This window comes from Oncorhynchus keta, chromosome 3, assembly GCF_023373465.1.
Source record: "Oncorhynchus keta strain PuntledgeMale-10-30-2019 chromosome 3, Oket_V2, whole genome shotgun sequence".
Lineage (NCBI taxonomy): Eukaryota > Metazoa > Chordata > Actinopteri > Salmoniformes > Salmonidae > Oncorhynchus > Oncorhynchus keta.
In genome coordinates this window covers 6295253-6316659 of record NC_068423.1, presented here as the reverse complement: position 1 = coordinate 6316659, position 21407 = coordinate 6295253, and the positions used below count along the sequence as shown (strand labels likewise).

At 41.7% G+C, this 21407-nt stretch overlaps 2 protein-coding genes across 2 annotated transcripts in view; one reads left to right on the top strand and one right to left on the bottom strand.

Moving 5' to 3' along the window:
* Positions 1-128: 128 nt before the first annotated feature.
* Positions 129-21407, bottom strand: part of acsl5 (acyl-CoA synthetase long chain family member 5) — a 36298-nt gene continuing 15019 nt past the window's right edge. Inside the window, exons 8-21 of the mRNA XM_035747102.2 lie at positions 20793-20825; positions 20565-20616; positions 20269-20342; positions 19428-19505; positions 18974-19108; positions 18436-18570; positions 18113-18208; positions 16052-16124; positions 15664-15752; positions 10035-10151; positions 3010-3153; positions 2722-2823; positions 2194-2265; positions 129-1214 (exon numbers count right to left, since the gene is read on the bottom strand). Of these exons, the coding sequence (XP_035602995.1) occupies positions 1077-1214; positions 2194-2265; positions 2722-2823; positions 3010-3153; positions 10035-10151; positions 15664-15752; positions 16052-16124; positions 18113-18208; positions 18436-18570; positions 18974-19108; positions 19428-19505; positions 20269-20342; positions 20565-20616; positions 20793-20825 (1338 nt within the window). The 3' untranslated portion in view covers positions 129-1076. The remainder of the gene's footprint in view (positions 1215-2193; positions 2266-2721; positions 2824-3009; positions 3154-10034; positions 10152-15663; positions 15753-16051; positions 16125-18112; positions 18209-18435; positions 18571-18973; positions 19109-19427; positions 19506-20268; positions 20343-20564; positions 20617-20792; positions 20826-21407) is intronic.
* LOC118365398 (uncharacterized) lies at positions 5859-10011 on the top strand. Its single transcript, XM_035747576.2, has 2 exons — positions 5859-7814; positions 7890-10011. Exons 1-2 carry the CDS (start codon positions 7626-7628, stop codon positions 8388-8390), a joined length of 690 nt encoding a protein of 229 aa, XP_035603469.1. The 5' UTR covers positions 5859-7625; the 3' UTR covers positions 8391-10011.

The window sequence follows — 21407 nt, the reverse complement described above, 5'->3', positions numbered from 1 at the left end:
GTGTGTGTGTGTGTGTGTGTGTGTGATGCAAACCTTCAGGGCCCCTAATAACAAAGCGTCTCAGCACAGGTCTAGTATCAGGACCCCTCTGTCCATATAATCGTATACATTATAGTTTGAAAGACTGATCATAGATCAAGATGTACTTTATTGTCCATTAATTTACAGATAATCATAATGTGTCTTCAGGCTCACAACCTAACCTTTAGGACACACGTATATCCGAAGGGGCTGGAAGCAATGAGCCTTATTGCAGGGCCCTTGAAGCAAATCTTTATTGCATCTGCATTGCTTGCTGTTTGAGGTTCAGGCTGGGTTTCTGTTTAAGCATTTAGTGACATCTGAGGTAAAAAAGGGCTTTATAAATAATACATTTGGGGGTTAAGTGTCTTGCTCAAGGGCACTTGTTGGTATCTAAGATGATGCCAGCTTACTCTGCACCAGATTTCCCTGTCTGAGCTGGGATTCAAACCAGTAACCCTCCAGTGGTTGAGATATTGTTGAACTGGTGACTTGGGCCCGTATTCCCAAAGTGTTTCAGTGTAGGAGTGCTGGAGGGGACGGCAGACTTTAGGAATACGGGCCCAGGTCACCATAATGGCATATCCATTATCAATTACATTTGCAGGGCTATTTATTATTGATAAATGGTTCTTTTGAGGACCCATAAAAATAGAATGATGTTTCTAGGAATTATATTTATATGGGAGTACCAGCTGCCCTTGAGGTGTATACAGTTCACAATGTTGCTTCATTCTGGAGTCAATATAAAAATCATCATTTCATTCCATGGATTCAATGTGAATGTCATTGAGAAATTCTCATTCCGAGCATATTCTTTGATGTAACTTTTTCCACTGTTACAGTAATTATCTGGTGTTTATTAAATTATGTGCTAACAATGGGTACTCTGATAGTGGTGGTGCGTGTTTTAATGAAACAAAAGTAATTACACATTTCCCATGTAAATTCTCTCTTCCATAAAATGTACAGTATTTATCGACTGAAAGGTCAACAGGAAGTGAAGCTGTTGCCCATCGGGCCCTACTTCATCCTCCTTCTACCCCTCAGACCAGTCACTCCATGCTAGCATAGAGACTGTCGATCTGCGGCTGGAAGAGCTTCTTGAGGTCGACCCTTTTGGCCTTCAGCGTAGGAGTGAGAAGGCCGTTCTCTATGCTGAACAACTCTGGGTGCATGTACAGGTCTTTCACCTGCACAACAAATAGAAACCGCATTAGGACACAATAGGAAAACATTTCAAAACATGTTGCAACAGATTCTTTAAGGTAGTCCCTCCCTGTTTTAAATGATTGTTCCTCCAATTGGTGCCTAATGAACATGACCCATGTTGTTGGGTCATTTCACTGTAAGAACTGAAATAATCCCTGTGTACAGTATTACTGCTCCAACAAGTGAATTTATTGATTACATGGAGACCACCGGCCATAAGGGTTTTTGTCCTTTGTCCCTAGTCTCCTCTAGTCTTGTCCTAATCTAGCCATAACTTTTTCTGCAACCTAGCTGGTCAACATACAATATGGCTGTTTGCTTAAAAATGTCTAACCAAGACTTCAAACAAATATGGGCAACAAAGTTTCATGGTTTGGCTCTTCTCAAACCCAATTCACATTGACATCAATCATATTTGTCTGTCTTTGCTCAGTAGTTCACCACCACCTTTAGCTAGTTCACACAGCAAATCCACAGCATTGACTGTTGCTGAGAGAATCTGAGAAAATCAGCTCAACACATTTAGGATGAACTGCAGTAAAGAGTATACAGTATGTTTAAAGTGGCATGTCGAGTGAAATAAAATCAAGAAGGGCAGGGAGCTTCTGAGTTAATGACAAGATTAATAAAGTGTCTAAGAGTAGGAGTGCTGATCTAGGATCAGTGGTTCTCAAACCTCTCCTCTGGGACCCCTACTCGTTTCACAATTGTGTTGTTGCTCTGAACTAGCTCACCTGATTCAGGTGTGCTAGCTCTGGAATAGCTCAAATGCATGGAACGGCAGGGGGGTGGGGGGGGAGAGAGGAGAGGTCTGAGAACCACTGTTTTTAGATCATCATGAAAAAGATGACATAGACAGGGGGGACTGATCTTAGATCAGCACACCTACTTTGCGCTTTATGAATATGGGCCCAGGTCTTAATGGGGATCGGTGAAAGCATGTTGAAGAGAAACGCTCACCTGTTCGAATGACTTCAGCCCTGCTTGCCGGCCCAGCTTGACCAGGTCAGCGATAATGGCCTTTTTGATTTTCTGCCGCAGGAAAAAAGGAGAGGTCAAACTTAGGCCATCATTCAGTGGTACGAAATAGATTTGCTTCAGTCAGGAGTGCATTGGAAAAATGTTCTTGTGAAGTACTTGGACTGTAGTAGCAGTTTTGTGTTTAGTGGCACCCAATGTATGGACAAGCATTTATACAATATTTGTATGTCCTTTGTATCTGTGCAAATGTATGAAGAGCATTATGGACAATCACACTTTTGTTTGATGAATGAATCCCAAGGTCATGTTCATTAGGGCACGCAACGGACAGTGTTTTAAAACATTTTGGAACAGAAAATGAAAATAAGTCTTATTGATTATTATAGGTAGTCCATCTCTGTTTCAGTCCATTTGCTTCCGTTTGGTGGCTAAGTAATGAACACGATGCTGGTGTGTTCAAATATTCTGACAACGTTATTAGTGGAAAGGTTCTGATAGAGCACTCACTTGGCTTTTGCACAGCTCCTCATGAGAACCCTGGACTCCTAGTTTTTGGGCGAAACCTGGCAGGACCTCTGGGTCAGGGACCACAATGGCTACCAAGCTGGCCTAGACAGACAGACACACACACACACACACACACACACACACACACACACACACACACACACACACACACACACACACACACACACACACACACACAGTCTAAGTATTGTATGCTGCTGAAATGTTTGTGCTTGGCATGTGTGCTTAAATGTGTGTATGTTTTTATGCTGTGCGTGTGTGTTGTACCTGAAGACTGTCTCCATGGACAAACACCTGGGCTACAGGTGCACTGCGGATGTACACGTTCTCTATCCTCTCCGGGGCGATGTACTCTCCCTGAGCCAGCTTGAAGATATTCTTCTTGCGGTCAACGATCTTCAAGGCTCCACTCTGCCATCATTTTGATCATTAGTATTTTCAACAAGATATACATTATCCTAACTTGTCAATCGGAAATCGCCAAGGAACTAGATTGTATCTTGAGTAATACAGTATGTCATCATGATTGCTCATATTATATTGTGAGCCTTATAAACAAAATATGCCTCTAGGATATAAGTATAGAGAGAGAACGAGAAAAGATCATTAATGAGTTACGTAAAAGTGTGTGTGTGCACATATATGTGTGTTTACCAGAGGAGGCTGGTGGGAGGAGCTGTAGGAGAACGGGCACATTGTAATGGCTGCAATGGAATATGTGCAATGGAGTCAAACAAATCAAACATGGAAACCACATGACTCCATTCCATTAATTCCATTCCAGTTGTTACAATGAGACCGTTCTCCTGTAGCTCCTACCACCAGCTTCCTCTGGTAAACAGACATACATATGCACACACACACATTCAGACACACGCATGCGTGTGTAATTACTGAAACCTAAGAGCAAGCTTAGACAGGTCCCTAATGGACATGCCATCTGTCTGTGTTGAGAAAGAAAGGGTCCCCTGGAGAAATTAAAAAGGGCCTACATTATGACAGAGCGAATCAATTAACTCAATTATCTTTATCTTACCCCCCCGACCCCCCCACCACCACCCTCTCTCTCTCTCCCCCTTCTTTTCTCAGATAATGAACGTCCCATGTTGAGGCTGGTGAGGCCACGGAGTGCAGAGGGAGAGATCGTTAACTAGGCTAATGGCCTTAGGGGGTTAGGACAGGTCCAACATCTGACGTCTGTAACATCTGTGACACAGCCCTCACAGGTGATAAAACTGACCCTGGGCCTATGTCAAGTCATGCAGCATTCATGTGCTACTCAGAATTGGGAAACTCACGATCCAACTGGGAAACTGAGTCTCCTACTCGTATTTCCCACTTGGAAGCTCATTAAGACCCGTTTTTGGCGTCAACAGCTCTGAGTTATGATGCGTTTTGGTGCATAACTCTCCAAGTTTCAGAGTTACCAATCATTTCGGTAGCACATGAATGCATCATCATTCACTGTTCTATATAGACCGGATTCCGACTTAGGAAATGACACCTTTCCCATGCCCTTCTGAGTAGTTTGTATTCAGACTTACCTTGTGAAGGTGCATAACGGGCTTTGTAGGAGTGGTTCCCTGGCGCGCACTGAATAAATTGAATTAACCCTTCGACATGCTGGCCAACAGATTTTTCTCATGGATTTTTCAATTCAGTACATTTATCTTAAACCGTCTCTTTAGATACGCTGTATCTTTTAGTTCGAATTCTATTGACAGACTCAATAGAATATATAGAAAGAATGGGTTCAGAAAATTAGGGATCAATGAAAGAAAGTCATCTAAATATATGCATATTCGTCTGTTTCAGCACCAATTGATAGATTTAAAAAATATTCTGAAAATAATAAAGGAAAATATATTAAAATATATTAAAATATGTTCTCAGGCACGACTCATCACAGAGTGCCTGGATACAGCCCTTAGCCGTGGTATATTGGCCATATACCACAAACCCCCGAGGTGCCTTATTGCTATTATAAACTGGTTACCAATGTAATTAGAGCACTAAAAATAAGTGTTTTGTCAAACCCGCGGTATAAAGTCTGATATACCACGCCTGTCAGCCAATCAGCATTCAGGGCTCGAACCACTCAGTTTATAATTAGGGTTAGGAAAGTATTTATGAATTATATAAAACAGGTTTGGGGAGCCTTTACACACAAAAGAAAGAAAACGGTGAGTTGATTAATGAAAAAATGATCCCATGATAATGTTGGAAGATTGGTGTACATAGAATTATAGTGTACAATAGCAGGCTATACCCTCGCCTATTGCCTGCACTAACCATGGAATTGTGTGATGACACAGTCATGGCACAGTGGCTGGTTCAAACTGTTATGGCTTGGTCTGCGCTTAGCTCCATTACAATTTAATTAGCCTACATGTCTTTAAAAAAAAATATCATTATCCACTGTTACTAATGATCCTCATCAACATTCACATGGCCGTTTACAGAGGAAGCAAATGAAGGTAAACAAAACAATGTAATGATGTTAATGTACAGTAGGCAATACCACCTGAAGGGATCAAACAGTACACAGGAAGCGGCGCAGGTCCTAATCCAGGCACTTGTCATCTCCCGTCTTGATTACTGCAACTCGCTGTTGGCTGGGCTCCCTGCCTGTGCCATTAAACCCCTACAACTCATCCAGAACGCCGCAGCCCGTCTGGTGTTCAACCTTCCCAAGTTCTCTCACGTCACCCCGCTCCTCCGCTCTCTCCACTGGCTTCCAGTTGAAGCTCGCATCCGCTACAAGACCATGGTGCTCGCCTACGGAGCTGTGAGGGGAACGGCACCTCACTACCTCCAGGCTCTGATCAGGCCCTACACCCAAACAAGGGCACTGCGTTCATCCACCTCTGGCCTGCTCGCCTCCCTACCACTGAGGAAGTACAGTTCCCGCTCAGCCCAGTCAAAACTGTTCGCTGCTCTGGCCCCCCAATGGTGGAACAAACTCCCTCACGACGCCAGGACAGCGGAGTCAATCACCACCTTCCGGAGACACCTGAAACCCCACCTCTTCAAGGAATACCTAGGATAGGGTAAGTAAGGGTAGGTAATCCTTCTCCCCCCCAACAAGATTTAGATGCAAGTGGCTGTTCCACTGGTTGTCATAAGGTGTATGCACCAATTTGTAAGTCGCTCTGGATAAGAGCGTCTGCTAAATGACTTAAATGTAATGTAATGTAAATGTTATTAGGCCTACTGACAGTCAGTACTGATAGTGGCTAATATTTAACATGATAGAAATAGGAAACGTGGTAGCTTATAAATACGACATTCAAGAGCGCCCCTCCTTGCAAGTTAAAAGGCCATACAACTGACATTTTTCGGAATGTTACAGCATTTAATAAACATTACTGTGGGAAAGTTGATATGTTTCAGTTTGCTGCCGTGTGACTGGATTCACATTTGTCTCCAGCGTTTACTAGGTCAAATATATCTAAAACAAGTGTCATTTATATTTACAATTTCCTTTTCCAAATGGATTACTCATATACCTGGCTCTTATCAATGGCACTTATCAAGTTGTAAATGACAGTGCATGGAGAATGGTGTTATTTCTATCTGAAAAAATCCACTTGGAACCACTTGGAACTGGTTTGTTTGCTAGACGTTATTCATGGTTTTCTTGCGTGTACAGGTGGTGGAATTTTTAAGGAATTACAGTGAGTGTAAAGTACTTGGTATTTTTTGGGGTATCGGTAATTTACTTTACTATTTATATTTTTGACAACTTTTACTTCACTACATTCTTAAAGACAATGATGTACTTTTTACTCCGTACATTTTCCTTGACTCCCAAAAGTACTCGTTACATTTGAATGCTTAGCAAGACAGGAAAATTGTCTGATTCACACACTTATCAAGAGAACATCCCTGGTCACCCCTACAGCCTCTGATCTGGTAGACTCACTCAACACATGCTTTTGTTTGTAAATTATGTCTGAGTGTTAGAGCATGCCCCTGGCTAACTGTTTGGTTTGGTTTATAAAAGGAATTGTTATTTATTTATACTTGTACTTTTACTTTTGATACTTAAGTATAATTTAGCGATTACATTTACTTTTGATACATAAGTATATTTAAAACCAAATACTTTTAGAATTTACCTTAAGAAGTATGTTACTGGGCGACTTTCATTTTCTACTTAATTTTCTAATAAGGTATCTTTACTTTTACTCAAGTAGGAAATTACTTTTTCCACCACTAGGGAATTAAGTCAAGATCAGAGACACTAGACACACCTCTGCCACACCTTCAATTATTCTCCACCCAAAAAGCCAGATTCTGACCAGAGTTATTCCCTTTTTATGCACTTTACTCTCTATGCGTATTCTGACCTTGAACTTAAGTATGTTTGAGTGGCAATCGAATAAATGAAGTGTGTGGCGGATTATATATTTTGATTTGTTTAACATTTTTTTGTTACTATATGATTCCATATTTGTTATTTCATAGCTGTGATGTCTTCACTATTATTCTACACTGTAGAAAATAGTAAAAATAATGAAAACCCTTGAATGAGTAGGTGTGTCCAATTTTTGACTGGTACTGTATAGGCTATAGCCTGTCATGTCTACCCCGCTCCAGTGCTCGATGTCTCCATTCTACTCACCACCGGGCCTGGCAACCCTCATTACGCACACCTGCGCTTCGTTATGAGCCACACCTGGACTCCATCACTACCCTGATTACTTCTCTTTATATAGCACTCCTTTTTTTTTTTATCACCCACCAGGCAATATTGTTTATGTTTTCCATGTTCGACAGTGTCTTTGGTTTGCATCCATCAATGTTCTTTGTAATTAACTCACTAACTGCACTTGTTTCCTGACTCCCTGCGATTACATTACAGAATCTTGCCTCTCAAAATGGAAGCAGCAGCCAACCGAGACATCTCCCAGATGGTCGACGAACAGGGAGACCTACTTCGCCGGCAGCACAATCAGCTAGCGCAACTAGGGAGGGTGGTGGATGAGGTCCTCTTAAGAGGCGTCACCCCCAACGAGCGGAGGATCCTCTACCATGAGTCGAGCCAGCCCATTCAGCAGTCTGCTCTGGTCAGTGATGCCCGTTTTTCCCTTCATGACAAATATGACGAGACTCCATTCAAATATCGTGGCTTCCTTCTCCAGTGCTCTCTCTATTTTCCTCAGCAAAAGGGTGCCCCCACTACCGAGCGGTCCAAGGTTGCCAAGGTTATTTCCCTGTTGACAGGGCATGCGTTTGGATCGAATACGGCCATCTGGGAGAGGGGAGAAGCTGGGTTCTTATGGGAGGTTCATGGTGCTGTTCAGAGGAGGCTTCGATTATCCACCGGAGGGCAGAGAGGGGGGATGAGCACCTACTCCAACTACGGCAGGAGGTCCAGACTGTTGCGGAGTTCGCACTCACCTTTCGTACATTGGCAGCATCCAGCAGATGGAATGACCCGTCGCTCCACACCTTATTCCGAAGAGGATTTGCGTGAAGAGGTCCAGACAAAGCTGGCATGCCGAGACGACACCCTCTCATTGGATGCACTCATCGCGATGACCATCCGTCTGGATAACCTCCTTTGGGAGCATTGGCACTCCATCGCCTCTCTCCCTCTTTCGTTGACGGATATGAGTTTAAGCCTGACCCCTTGGAGGTAGGGGCTACAACGCCTCCCCGCGGCTGAGTGACGCCGCCGGAAACAACTGGGGCTCTGTCCCTATTATGGCCAGGAGGGACACCAGCTTCAACGATGTCCGCTACATACTAACCCGTTCCATCAGGTTTCCGTCTTGGGATATGGGATCAGCCCACAGGGAGTGGTTATGGAGGAGAGGAAGGAAGATGGGTGGTCAGATCATGCATGGCCAGTCCCAACCACCATAAAGGGACAACACAGGTTTTTGGGGGTTGCCAACTTTTATTACCGCTTCATCAGGAACTTTAGCTCCATCGCCTCTCAACTCTCTCCTCAAAGGTGTTCCCCCGTAAGTTGGCATGGAATGCTGCAGACGGTGCTGAAACACCCAGACCCCTCGCTGCCCTTTGTAGTGGAGGTGGGCGTGGGGGCCATCCTGTCACAACGTCAAGGTAATCCACAAACTGTATCCATGTGCATGCTACTCTAAACTGTGTCGTCACACAGTTCCATGGTTAGTGCACGCAAGACGCGGATACAGCCTACTATTGTACATTTAATTTAATTATTTTTTAAATACACATTTTGTATCTACCAATTGCTGCTGAAAAGATGACGAATATGCATATATTTAGAGGTATTTCTTTGATTTATCCCTAATATTCTGAGTCTGTCAGCTAAAAGGTGCACTGTATTTAAAGATGGCTTAATATAAATGTACTGAAATTAAAAATCCATGAGAAAATCTGTTGGCCAGAACATAGGAGTGTTCTGGTTAATTGGTTGGTGGTTAATTAGTGGTTAATTACATTTATTCAGCGCATGCAAGGGATCCACACCTACAAAGCCCATTACGCACCTTCATAAGGTAAGTCTGAATACCAACTACAGAGAAGTGCATACTGTAGGAAAGGTTCTATTTACTAAGTCTGAATCAGGACCAAAACAAATAGCAGGTGAATAGCACACTATTACAGTACTCATAGAGAAAAGTGCACAAAAGGGAAATTACAGTACGTTCCATTTACCCTTCACTCCTGTCGGAATCGGGCCCCATGTCAGCCTGCAAAGCCAGTTCTGCTTACAAATAATGACAGTCTTGGGGTCTTGTTTTATAATGTCCTTAGACACAATTGTATGATCCAATCTGTGTATGTCCATGTTTTGGTTCATAACCATTGCACTTGAAAATGTGATTTATTGTTTTTAAAAAAATGCATTTAGACATTTTTGTAACTGAAATGTTGTATAAAAACGGTGTACATTTTATAAATCAAGACACTGTATATGACCTTGTACAACTACGACAATAAAATGGCCCTGCTGATGATGATGCAGACCCCAGTATAGAAATAGTGAAATCTTGACTCAGGTAATTCAATTCAGATGAATCTGCACTGCCCTTTGTCCTGCTTGTAATAATAGAATAGTTGGGTTTGGAAAGTATAATGATGCTGCACACAACCCCAGTAATTCACCCCACTGATTGCTTGTCTGGCTTTGAGTTGAATGAACAGGAGAGAGCCGGAAAGCTATTCTACTCGGTCCTGATATTAAACTCCTCTACCACTGTCATGGAAATTGATGTCGGATTGATTGTATGCGGAGATAAATTCAGGTTATTTTATTGTTCCTACGGTTCAGTTTGTATCTACGAGTATCTCACCGGTAGCCATTTGCCAATGTCTCCGGTGTGTAGCCAGCCATCTTTGTCCAGGGCCTCTGCTGTCTTCTCAGGGTCTTTTAGATATCCGATGAACACGTTTTTACCTTTGATACAGACCTGAGGAAATAGAAAAGTATGCATCAGTAAGTGAAGTGTTCTCCTTGTGTTCTAAGTACGGCCGGGGACCATGTGACCTGATCAGGCCATGTGACCTGACCAGGAAAAACTCCAGCTCCTAGTTCTAAGGCGGGCAAACCATAGCAACCAATTCAATCAAAAGGTTAAACTAAGAGAATATACATGTATAAAAATGAAAGTTAAAGCTGCAAAATGCAGAAATCACTCCCCCATTTACATGGATGCAATTAAAAAAATGTTTTTTCATAATTTCATTTGTTTGTGACTGAACAAACAATGTGTAGAGAATCATTGCAGAGGATCATCATAACATCTAAACTTCTTTTGAAATCTATTTTCAATAACCAAAAATATATCAGTTATTTGAGGCTGGTGTGCAAAACTGACAGTAAAAAGAAGCAACTTAACTCTTGTGTAGTCTTAACATTCTGTATACTCCCCTTGTCCTAAGGGTAAAAATTGACCCGCCTTCACTGAACCCCTAAAATAAAGCAGCGTCATTTTCATTTTTAACCCCAAATCAATTTTGCGTGAAGAAACAACCTGTCATTCATCACAAACTTTGTGACTATCTGAGTTTTCCCTCTTCACAATGCAGAAAGACTGCATTTGATCAGTGGACACCACTCGTTTGTATTACGACACACCTGTCATAATTGTTTTCTTTACTAAAGTAGAGGTTTATTATTATTGCTAAAGGTACTGCATAGGTGTAAACATACATGTTTTTTTAGCAAGAGATAGCATTTGTGTAGCAGAAATGTGCAGAAAGTCGTTTTGAATGCATTTTTATTGAAGGGAAACAAGTCTTGAACTTTTTTGGCAACATAGTGATATATTCTTATATACTGTGCAATGAGGAATACTAGTATTCTCCCATTTTTTTAACCATTGCCCCCACCCAAAAGGTGTATAAACAACAAAAATAAATAAGAATAAAATAAGACAATAGATACAAATAAAAAATGTGAAGAACATAAATCAATCAACTCTAATTAGCACATGCAGGACAGTATGCAAGTGGGTGTGCATGGACTTTGCAGATGTATTTCTCACATGTGAAGCACATAGTATTTGTTTTACTGTCCTTCTTTGGGGGGCTGAATTGGCATCTCCTCCTCTTGCCTGCCCCAGCTGCAGTGTCAGGTGGATCAGGACAAGATTCAGCCCCGTGAACAGCTTTCACAAGTGCTGCAGAGGCTTCTGTGCTTTGGAGGTGCTCCCTTCTTTGAATGTGTGGGGTTACAAGTGCCTTTCCCAGCTGTTCCAGGAACACCATCTTGTTCCGCTTATCAGGCATCCGGATAGGGTTGATCTTGTTCCATATCACGAAGGCATTGTATGAGGACACATCAATGATGTTATGGAAGATGACCAGGGGCCAGCAGGCAGTCATCCTCCTGCAGCTGTAAGTTCCAATCACCTTGTCCAGATTATCCATGCCTTCTTTTTTGTGGTTGCAGTCCAGGATGATGGCTGGCTTCCTGTCCTCGTGATCACTGATCTCAGCCGTTTTGTGCAGTGTGCTCACAAGGACCACATTCTTGTTCCTCTTTGGGAGGTAAGAAACTAGAGTGGTGGTGGGTGTGAAGGCAAACTTTGTTGAGAAGGCCTCTTTCCCCCTTGTTGCGAGGTGTGCAGGGGGAGCTCAGGCTTGTTCTTTCTAACTGTGCCAACCATGGCGATCTTCCTCTTCAGGAGCTGCTGGCTGAATTCAATCAGTAGCACACATATTCAAAATTTCTCGTGTGTGTATACAGTGCCTTGCGAAAGTATTCGGCCCCCTTGAACTTTGCGACCTTTTGCCACATTTCAGGCTTCAAACATAAAGATATAAAACTGTATTTTTTTGTGAAGAATCAACAACAAGTGGGACACAATCATGAAGTGGAACAACATTTATTGGATATTTCAAACTTTTTTAACATATCAAAAACTGAAAAATTGGGTGTGCAAAATTATTCAGCCCCTTTACTTTCAGTGCAGCAAACTCTCTCCAGAAGTTCAGTGAGGATCTCTGAATGATCCAATGTTGACCTAAATGACTAATGATGATAAATACAATCCACCTGTGTGTAATCAAGTCTCCGTATAAATGCACCTGCACTGTGATAGTCTCAGAGGTCCGTTAAAAGCGCAGAGAGCATCATGAAGAACAAGGAACACACCAGGCAGGTCCGAGATACTGTTGTGAAGAAGTTTAAAGCCGGATTTGGATACAAAAAGATTTCCCAAGCTTTAAACATCCCGAGGAGCACTGTGCAAGCGATGATATTGAAATGGAAGGAGTATCAGACCACTGCAAATCTACCAAGACCTGGCCGTCCCTCTAAACTTTCAGCTCATACAAGGAGAAGACTGATCAGAGATGCAGCCAAGAGGCCCATGATCACTCTGGATGAACTGCAGAGATCTACAGCTGAGGTGGGACACTCTGTCCATAGGACAACAATCAGTCGGATATTGCACAAATCTGGCCTTTATGGAAGAGTGGCAAGAAGAAAGCCATTTCTTAACCTCTTCAACCTATGGGGGCGCTATGTCATTATTGGATAAAAAAAACGTGCCCGTTTTAAGCGCAATATTTTGTCACAAAAAGATGCTCGAATATGCATAATTGCCAGCTTTGGAAAGTAAACACTGACGTTTTCAAAACTGCAAAGATATTATCTGTGAGTGCCCCAGAACTGATCTTTCAGGCGAAACCAAGATGAAACTTCAAACAGGAAATGAGCAGGATCTGACACTCTGTTTTACGATCGTCTCCTTATAAGGCTGTGAATATGCTGTGAATGAGCTTTTGCGCTCTGCCGTTCGTCCAAGATGTCTGCAGCATTGTGACGTGTTTGTAGGCATATCATTGGAAGATTGACCATAAGAGACTACATTTACCTGGTGTCCCGCCCGGTGTCCTGTGTCGAAATTATTGCGTAATCTGTAGGTCCATGCGCGTTCCATTTCTTCAGAAGAGAAAGTCAACTGCCACGAAGGATTTATCGTCGATAGATATGTGAAAAACACCTTGAGAATTGATTCTAAACATCGGTTTGCCATGTTTCTGTCGATATTATGGAGTTAATTTGGAAAAAAGTTTTAATGACTTAATTTTTTTCTTCTTTTTTTTTCTTACCCAAATGTGATGAACAAAACGGAGCGATTAGTCGACACAAATAATATTTTTTGTAAAAACGGAACATTTGCTATCTAACTGAGAGTCTCCTCATTGAAAACATCTGAAGTTCGTCAAAGGTAAATTATTTTATTTGAATCCTTTTCTGGTTTTTGTGAAAATGTTGCGTGCTGAAAGACAGGCATAATCCTATGCTAGGCTATCAATACTGTTACACAAATGCTTGTTTAGCTATGGTTCAAAAGCATATTTTGAAAATCTGAGATGACAGTGTTGTTAACAAAAGGCTAAGCTTGAGAGCAAATAGATTAATTTCATTTCATTTGCGATTTTCATGAATAGTTAACGTTGTGTTATGCTAATGAGCTTGCGGATAGATTTACACAGTCCTGGATACAGGTTTTTTTCGTAGCTAAACGTGACGCAGAAAACGGAGCGATTTGTCCTAAACAAATAATCTTTCAGGAAAAACGGAACATTTGCTATCTGAGAGTGTCCTCATTGAAAACATCCAAAGTTCTTAAAAGGTAAATGATTTTATTTGAATGCTTTTCTGGTTTTTGTGAAAATGTTGCCTGCTGAATGCTAACGCTAAATGCTACGCTAAATGCTATGCTAAATGCTACGCTAGCTATCAATACTGTTACACAAATGCTTGTTTTGCAATGGTTGAGAAGCATATTTTGAAAATCTGAGAGGACAGTGTTGTTAACAAAAGGCTAAGCTTGAGAGCAAATAGATGAATTTCATTTCATTTGCGATTTTCATGAATAGTTATGGTAATGATCTTGAGGTTGTAGTCACGATACCGGATCCGGGATGGCTCGACGCAAGAAGTTAAAGATATCCATAAAAAGTGTTGTTTAAAGTTTGCCACAAGCCACCTGGGAGACACACCAAACATGTGGAAGAAGGTGCTCTGGTCAGATGTAACCAAAATCGAACTTTTTGGCAACAATGCAAAATGTTATGTTTGGCGTAAAAGCAACACAGCTCATCACCCTGAACACACCATCCCCAATGTCAAACATGGTGGTGGCAGCATCATGGTTTGGGCCTGCTTTTCTTCAGCAGGGACAGGGAAGATGGTTAAAATTGATGGTAAGATGGATGGAGCCAAATACAGGACCATTCTGGAAGAACCTGATGGAGTCTGCAAAAGACCTGAGACTGGGACGGAGATTTGTCTTCCAACAAGACAATGATCCAAAACATAAAGCAAAATCTACAATGGAATGGTTCAAAAATAAACATATCCAGGTGTTAGAATGGCCAAGTCAAAGTCCAGACCTGAATCCAATCGAGAATCTGTGGAAAGAACTGAAAACTGCTGTTCACAAATGCTCTCCATCCAACCTCACTGAGCTCAAGCTGTTTTGCAAGGAGGAATGGGAAAAATTGTAGTCTCTCGATGTGCAAAACTGATAGAGACATACCCCAAGCGACTTACAGCTGTAATCGCAGCAAAAGGTGGCGCTACAAAGTATTAACTTAAGGGGGCTGAATAATTTTGCACGCCCAATTTTTCAGTTTTTGATTTGTTAAAAAAGTTTGAAATATCCAATAAATGTCGTTCCACTTCATGATTGTGTCCCACTTGTTGTTGATTCTTCACAAAAAAATACAGTTTTATATCTTTGTTTGAAGCCTGAAATGTGGCAAAAGGTCGCAAAGTTCAAGGGGGCCGAATACTTTCGCAAGGCACTGTATGTATAGTTTTTGTGGTGTGTAAATGATTTTATAACCACCAGGTCAAAAATGACCCTAAGACAATCTTTGTACCCTGGTGGTGTGCAGCTTTCATGGAAATATGAACAAAGGCGATGTTTCACTTTTTCTAATGTTTGGGTCACTTTTGGAAAAGTCATTACATTTCAAGTTTAAAAAATATATTTTAGGGGGTTTTCGCCGCTGTTAAACATAGTGGCAGGTCATTTTTGACCCTTAAGACAACACAAGGGTTAAGAACAGTAAGTAAAGACATAGCGCACAAAGAACAGACCTGCCACTTTTCAGACTTGCTTTCAAAGAGAATGACAGATCTATAACTCACATGTGTATGCAAATTTGGTCGCGTCGCCCAAAAAGCTACAGATTGTGCCTTTGAGCTAATTTTCTACAAATTAAAAAGTCTGGGGAAATCAGGGAAAGACCATGCGCCCCCCCCATGCTTTTGAATGACCCCTGACATTGCTACATTCTCCAAAAATGATAGCCAGATTATTCTGGACATTTACTAAATAACCAGATTGTTTTATGGTTTGAAGAAAACAACACCCAAGGCAAGTTGAAAAATTTGCTTTGACATTTTTTTGGTTTTTCCATACATTGCAGCATGGCTAGGTAGTGACAACCACTTACCTCCCCTTCACCATTGGAAGCAAAGTAGTTCATCTCTTCAACATCAACCAGTTTCACAATGTTACAAGGTATAGGAGCTCCAACATGCCCTGAGGAAAAAAACACCTGTTTTATAATTTGGGTGATTATATAAGGTCAACTATTTTGAGAAGGAAGTAAGAAGAAAGGATGCAAGTGTTCTCAACTTAAAGGGATAGTTCAACCAAATTACAAATTTACATTGGGGTTGGTACAAGTGGCGAGGTAAACAAACATAAAGAATGGATTGCAGTCTCTCCTTGTCCATAGACTGCTTTTAGTGTAAGGAAACAAAAGACTAGACATTTCGGTGAACTATTCTTTTAATTTAGCATCCTCTGTGAGGTTGTAAATATTTGTAGTGACATACCAGAAGTGGCGTCTCCCGGCATAGTGAAGGAGCAGGCGGCAGTACACTCTGTTTGGCCGTACGCCTCGAAAATCTGGAGAACCAATCAGAACCGAGAGATCAGTAGGGTCAATGAGATCTGGTTGTCACAGCGACACGGACAGATCAATACATTTGAGGCCATCTCTGCTCTCCAAACAAAAGCACACAGCCTCAGTTGCTCAGTGCTATTACAAGATCCACAATGGCACAGGATTGGTTTTGTTATATAATAATGACAAACTTATGGTCTTTACAGAAAATATAATGGAAGTCGCACACTTCTCTCCTTGCAGGGATTCCGATGAAGACATCAAAAGTTCAAGGTGTGCAACGGTGATTTCTATTTTACAAATGTATCCTTGTTTGGTCAAGGGTATGTTCTTTTTTTCATTGATTCTTTATAATACGGTCTTGTTATTATCCAAAGTGACCTACCTCAGCATGTTAATTCAATAGAAATTACCCATATATGTAGGAATCAAACTGGCAACTCGGGTATTGTTAACACCTTCCAGTGGCATGTGTACACAGTAATAAAATAAAATAAAATAAAATTGTACTTTGTAGCAGATGTTAGTGCGAGTGTAGCGAAATGCTTGTGCTTCTAGTTCCGACAATGCAGTAATAACCAACAAGTAATCTAGCTAACAATTCCAAAACGACTACCTTATAGACACAAGTGTAAGGGGATAAAGAATATGTACATAAAGATATATGAATGAGTGATAGTACAGAGCGGCATAGGCAAGATACAGTAGATGGTATTGAGTGCAGTATATACATATGAGATGAGTATGTAAACAAAGTGGCATAGTTAAAGTGGCTAGTGATACATGTATTACATAAGGATGCAGTAGATGATAGAGAGTACAGTATATACGTATACATATGAGATGAATAATGTAGGGTATGTAAACATTATATTAGGTAGCATTGTTTAAAGTGGCTTGTGATATATTTTACATCATTTCCCATCAATTCCCATTATTAAAGTGGCTGGAGTTGAGTCAGTGTGTTGGCAGCAGCCACTCAATGTTAGTGGTGGCTGTTTAACAGTCTGATGGCCTTGAGATAGAAGCTGTTTTTCAGTCTCTCGGTCCCAGCTTTGATGCACCTGTACTGACCTCGCCTTCTGGATGATAGCGGGGTGAACAGGCAGTGGCTCGGGTGGTTGTTGTCCTTGATGATCTTTATGGCCTTCCTGTGACATCGGGTGGTGTAGGTGTCCTGGAGGGCAGGCAGTTTGCCCCCCGTGATGCGTTGTGCAGACCTCACTACCCTCTGAAGAGCCTTACGGTTGTGGGCAGAGCAGTTGCCGTACCAGGCGATGATACAGCCCGACAGGATGCTCTCGATTGTGCATCTGTAGAAGTTTGTGAGTGCTTTTGGTGACAAGCCAAATTTCTTCAGCCTCCTGAGGTTGAAGAGGCGCTGCTGCGCCTTCTTCACGATGCTGTCTGTGTGGGTGGACCAATTCAGTTTGTCTGTGATGTGTACGCAGAGGACCATAATACTTACTACCCTCTCCACTACTGTTCCATCGATGTGGATAGGGGGGTGTTCCCTCTGCTGTTTCCTGAAGTCCACAATCATCTCCTTAGTTTTGTTGACGTTGAGTGTGAGGTTATTTTCCTGACACCACACTCCGAGGGCCCTCACCTCCTCCCTGTAGGCCGTCTCGTCGTTGTTGGTAATCAAGCCTACCACTGTTGTGTCGTCCGCAACAATATGATCATTGACGGAGGTGTCTCACTAAAGAGTTTTGGAAACCCATAAGTCCTGTTCACACCGCACTTCAATCACAATCACAGAGCTCCAATGTCATCTAATATGAATATTCTACTCCAAAAAGTGACCCCTGGGTTTCAGTTAGCCCAGGGTTAACACATGCTTGTTTAAAAAGAGCGCAAGCTAGGGTAAAGGATAGCCATGGGCCAAGAACATGCAGTGTGAAAAGCCCTTTTGAGTGGTAGAAAAATAATGGATGGGTAGATGGTAGCTCTATGGTAGATAATAGATGGGTAGATGGTGCTAAAGTACCTGACACCCCAGAGATGCCCGTAGGAAGTTGAGAACGGAGGGAGAGATGGGCGCTGCTCCCGTCACCATCACTCGCACACGTCCCCCCAACGACTCCTGCAGAGAACCGACACGACACGTTCTAGATTGTCGAGCATTCTGTACCATAACAACCTCCCAATTCACAGCCCCTGCAGTGGAACATTCTTTTTCTCCCCTGTTGCCTTTTTAGGCACAGGAAATGGTTTACATGAAGCCTCCAAGGATTGTTGGCACAACATTGGCAATAGCATTATTGACCTCCTTGAACACGATGACTCACTCCTACTTGGAGAGTACAATACCTGAACTTTGTGGAAGATAAGCTTGTCCCATATACTGTCTTTTCTGATGACACCCTCCTTAACTTCGGCAAGCTTTCTGTCAATGGCAAAATTCAGGAGCCATTTTTTGAAGGGGGTCTGGGCTCCACTTTGGACCTACAGTAGAAAGAGAAAGGATACTCATTTTGGTCTCATATTATATAGATAGTCCTCTTTGGTATTTTATTTGGATCCCCATTAGCTTATTCAAAAGCAGCCGTTAATCTTCCCGGGGTCCACATGAAACATGACATAATACAGAACATTAATAGTCAAGAACAGCTCAAGGACAGAACGACATCAATTTTGAATGGTCTGTAGATGTTCAAACTATCTATTACAGCTCTCAACTGTAACTCTGTAACTGTAACTGTAACTCTGTAACTGTAACTCTGTAACTCTATTGACATGCAACAATTTGCTGTGGGTAAGGTTTAGGTAAAGCGCTGAGATTAGTGGTGGGGTTAGTGTACAGTATGAGTGCACACTTCAGGAGAAGGACCGCAGACTAATAACTCACTTTGTCATATACGCGGTTCAGAAGTCGCGGCACCACGGGGAAGACGGTGGGCTGCAGGTTCTTCATGTCGTCTGGCAGTAGTTTAATGTCTCCCTGAAAGAATCCAACCCTGGCCCCAGCACCATACATCACTGTCTGGGACAGAACACAAGCACTTCTAGACTAGCACCCATCAGTCTCAATACTCAACTCAGAGAACTCAATGTCCTCTGCTCCCATAAGTGAAAAATGTAAGAGATACATGTCACTTGTCAATAGAAAACATTTCTTTTGTAACAAGAAAGAAGAATTTGTTCCTCATTGACTTGCCTGGATAAAATACTAAATAAATACATTGAAAAAAGCAATTATTTGTCATAAAGTATTTGTCATGGATTCCATGCTAAAGCTGGAGGTACTCAAAGATAATGTTGAGTTAATGCAATACCAGTTTTCAGTTAGACTGTGAACTCACCTGTACAACCCTCTCAAACATGTGTGCCAGAGGCAGGAAGGAGATGGACACATCCTGAGTAGTAGGAACCACGGAAATCTGTGAGGGACACAAGTTGATTCAGAAGGTTATGATTACATGACTACAAATCTCGGCAATCCAGAACCAAATCCCGTGTGAATGCTTGCCTCTCTTTTTGCCATTCACAAGAAGCTACATTATTATAAGATCTCGCTCTTTCTCTTTTTCTCCCACACACATATGCAACCAATCCAGAGAGGTTAGAAAAAGTATCTAGATAGTATCTAGATCCTCTATGAGGCTGTGGAGGGATCCATCTTGTGGATTTAAAAGAAAACATGAATCATCAGCGTACAATGACGGCTTTGTTTTTAAGCCCTGGATTTGTAGCCCCTTGATATTATTGCTAGATCTGATTTTAATAACCAACCTTGTTTTGAGTGAGAAAGTTACAGACTCACAAATATAAAAGAGATGCTAACCTCTCACCTTTACAATTACAGGGTAAGCATTTTTTGGGGGGGGGACTAAAACTTTTGTGCAAAAAGTGCTGTTATTTCTAAACTGTTCACTCGATATGGATGAAAATACCCTCAAATTAAAGCTGACAGTCTGCACTTTAAACTCATAGTCATTGTATCATTTCAAATCCAGTGCTGATGTACAGGGCCAAAATAACAACATGTGCCACTGTCCCAATACTTTTGGAGCTCACTGTATATGTTATTGAATTACTTTATGGGATTCTAGATTTTATTCTATGGGTAAGATACCGTTCCTACAGGGTAAAACCTGGACCTAGGCAGTGTTTATATGTCAGTTCCTGATGGAGTATGCATACCTCAAAGGTTTTAATCACACCTGCTGCATCTGAGACCACATTTTCATGAGTCAGCATGGCTCCCTTAGGGTCACCTGAAACCAATAACTAATATTTGGAGGGTGTTCACATGATATACAAGAGAGAGAGACACACACACACACACACACACACACACACACACACACACACACACACACACACACACACACACACACACACACACACACACACACACACACACACACACACACACACACACACACACACACACACACACACACACACACACACACACAAAGTACAGTATGGTCAACCTGTAGTTCCACTGGTAAAACATATGATGCTGAGGTCCTCTGGCTTTGGTGGCTGTAGGAGAGGCAAAAACACACATTTATTGTAGTATTTATTCATACAATGTTGGCAGAAAATAACTATTTTGAAATCAAAAGCAGGTGGCTTAAATACAGCTAAATATTTCTAAGATTTTCTTTTTAGACTGGATAAAAAATATACAAGTAACATATTGTATGAATTTGACTTACAACTGGCTTGTGTAGATGGTCCTTCCCCAGAGCCTAGAAAATATTTAGGATTCAATTGATTTATCTAAAACAGTTTTTCGGCAATGTTTGAAAAGAGGACAGCATTTGCTCTCCATTGGGCATGGCCACTGAAATACTAGGGACTAATACTTGATTAACTACCCGTGAGCATTGTTTACCAAACCTCTTCTTGAGTACTCCCAGACAGTTCCACAAATTGTATGCATTTCAGCATGGTCTTGCATTGCGCTGGTATAAGACTATGGAATTTCAGTACCAGCACACTTGATTCAACTCATCAACTAATAACCATGCACTTCATTAGTTGAGGTGTGCTTGAACTGGAACAGGTCAAATAAGAGGAACTGAGTAGAAGGATGTGAGGAGGGATTTACAAAACACTGCCCTAGAGAGTAGCGATTACCACTATAACTTTCTTGACCCATTACAGTTGGGACCTCATTAAGAAAATACAGGATTAGAGATAAGACAGCTTAAGTTGGCAATGTAAGTCCTGCAGTATTATCCCCCAAATGGTTGTTAGGATCAGCTTTACATTCCCAACTCCTATCTATGATTAAGGTCAATTTGTTCTCTGAGCATGGGTAAAATACA

Excerpts from the sequence above, each read along its gene's own strand:
- LOC118365398 (XM_035747576.2), top strand. The coding sequence starts at position 7,626 with ATGGAAGCAGCAGCCAACCGAGACATCTCCCAGATGGTCGACGAACAG. Across the intron at positions 7,815-7,889 it reads CCATTCAGCAGTCTGCTCTG|TGCTCTCTCTATTTTCCTCA; the intron begins GTCAGTGATGCC and ends TTCCTTCTCCAG.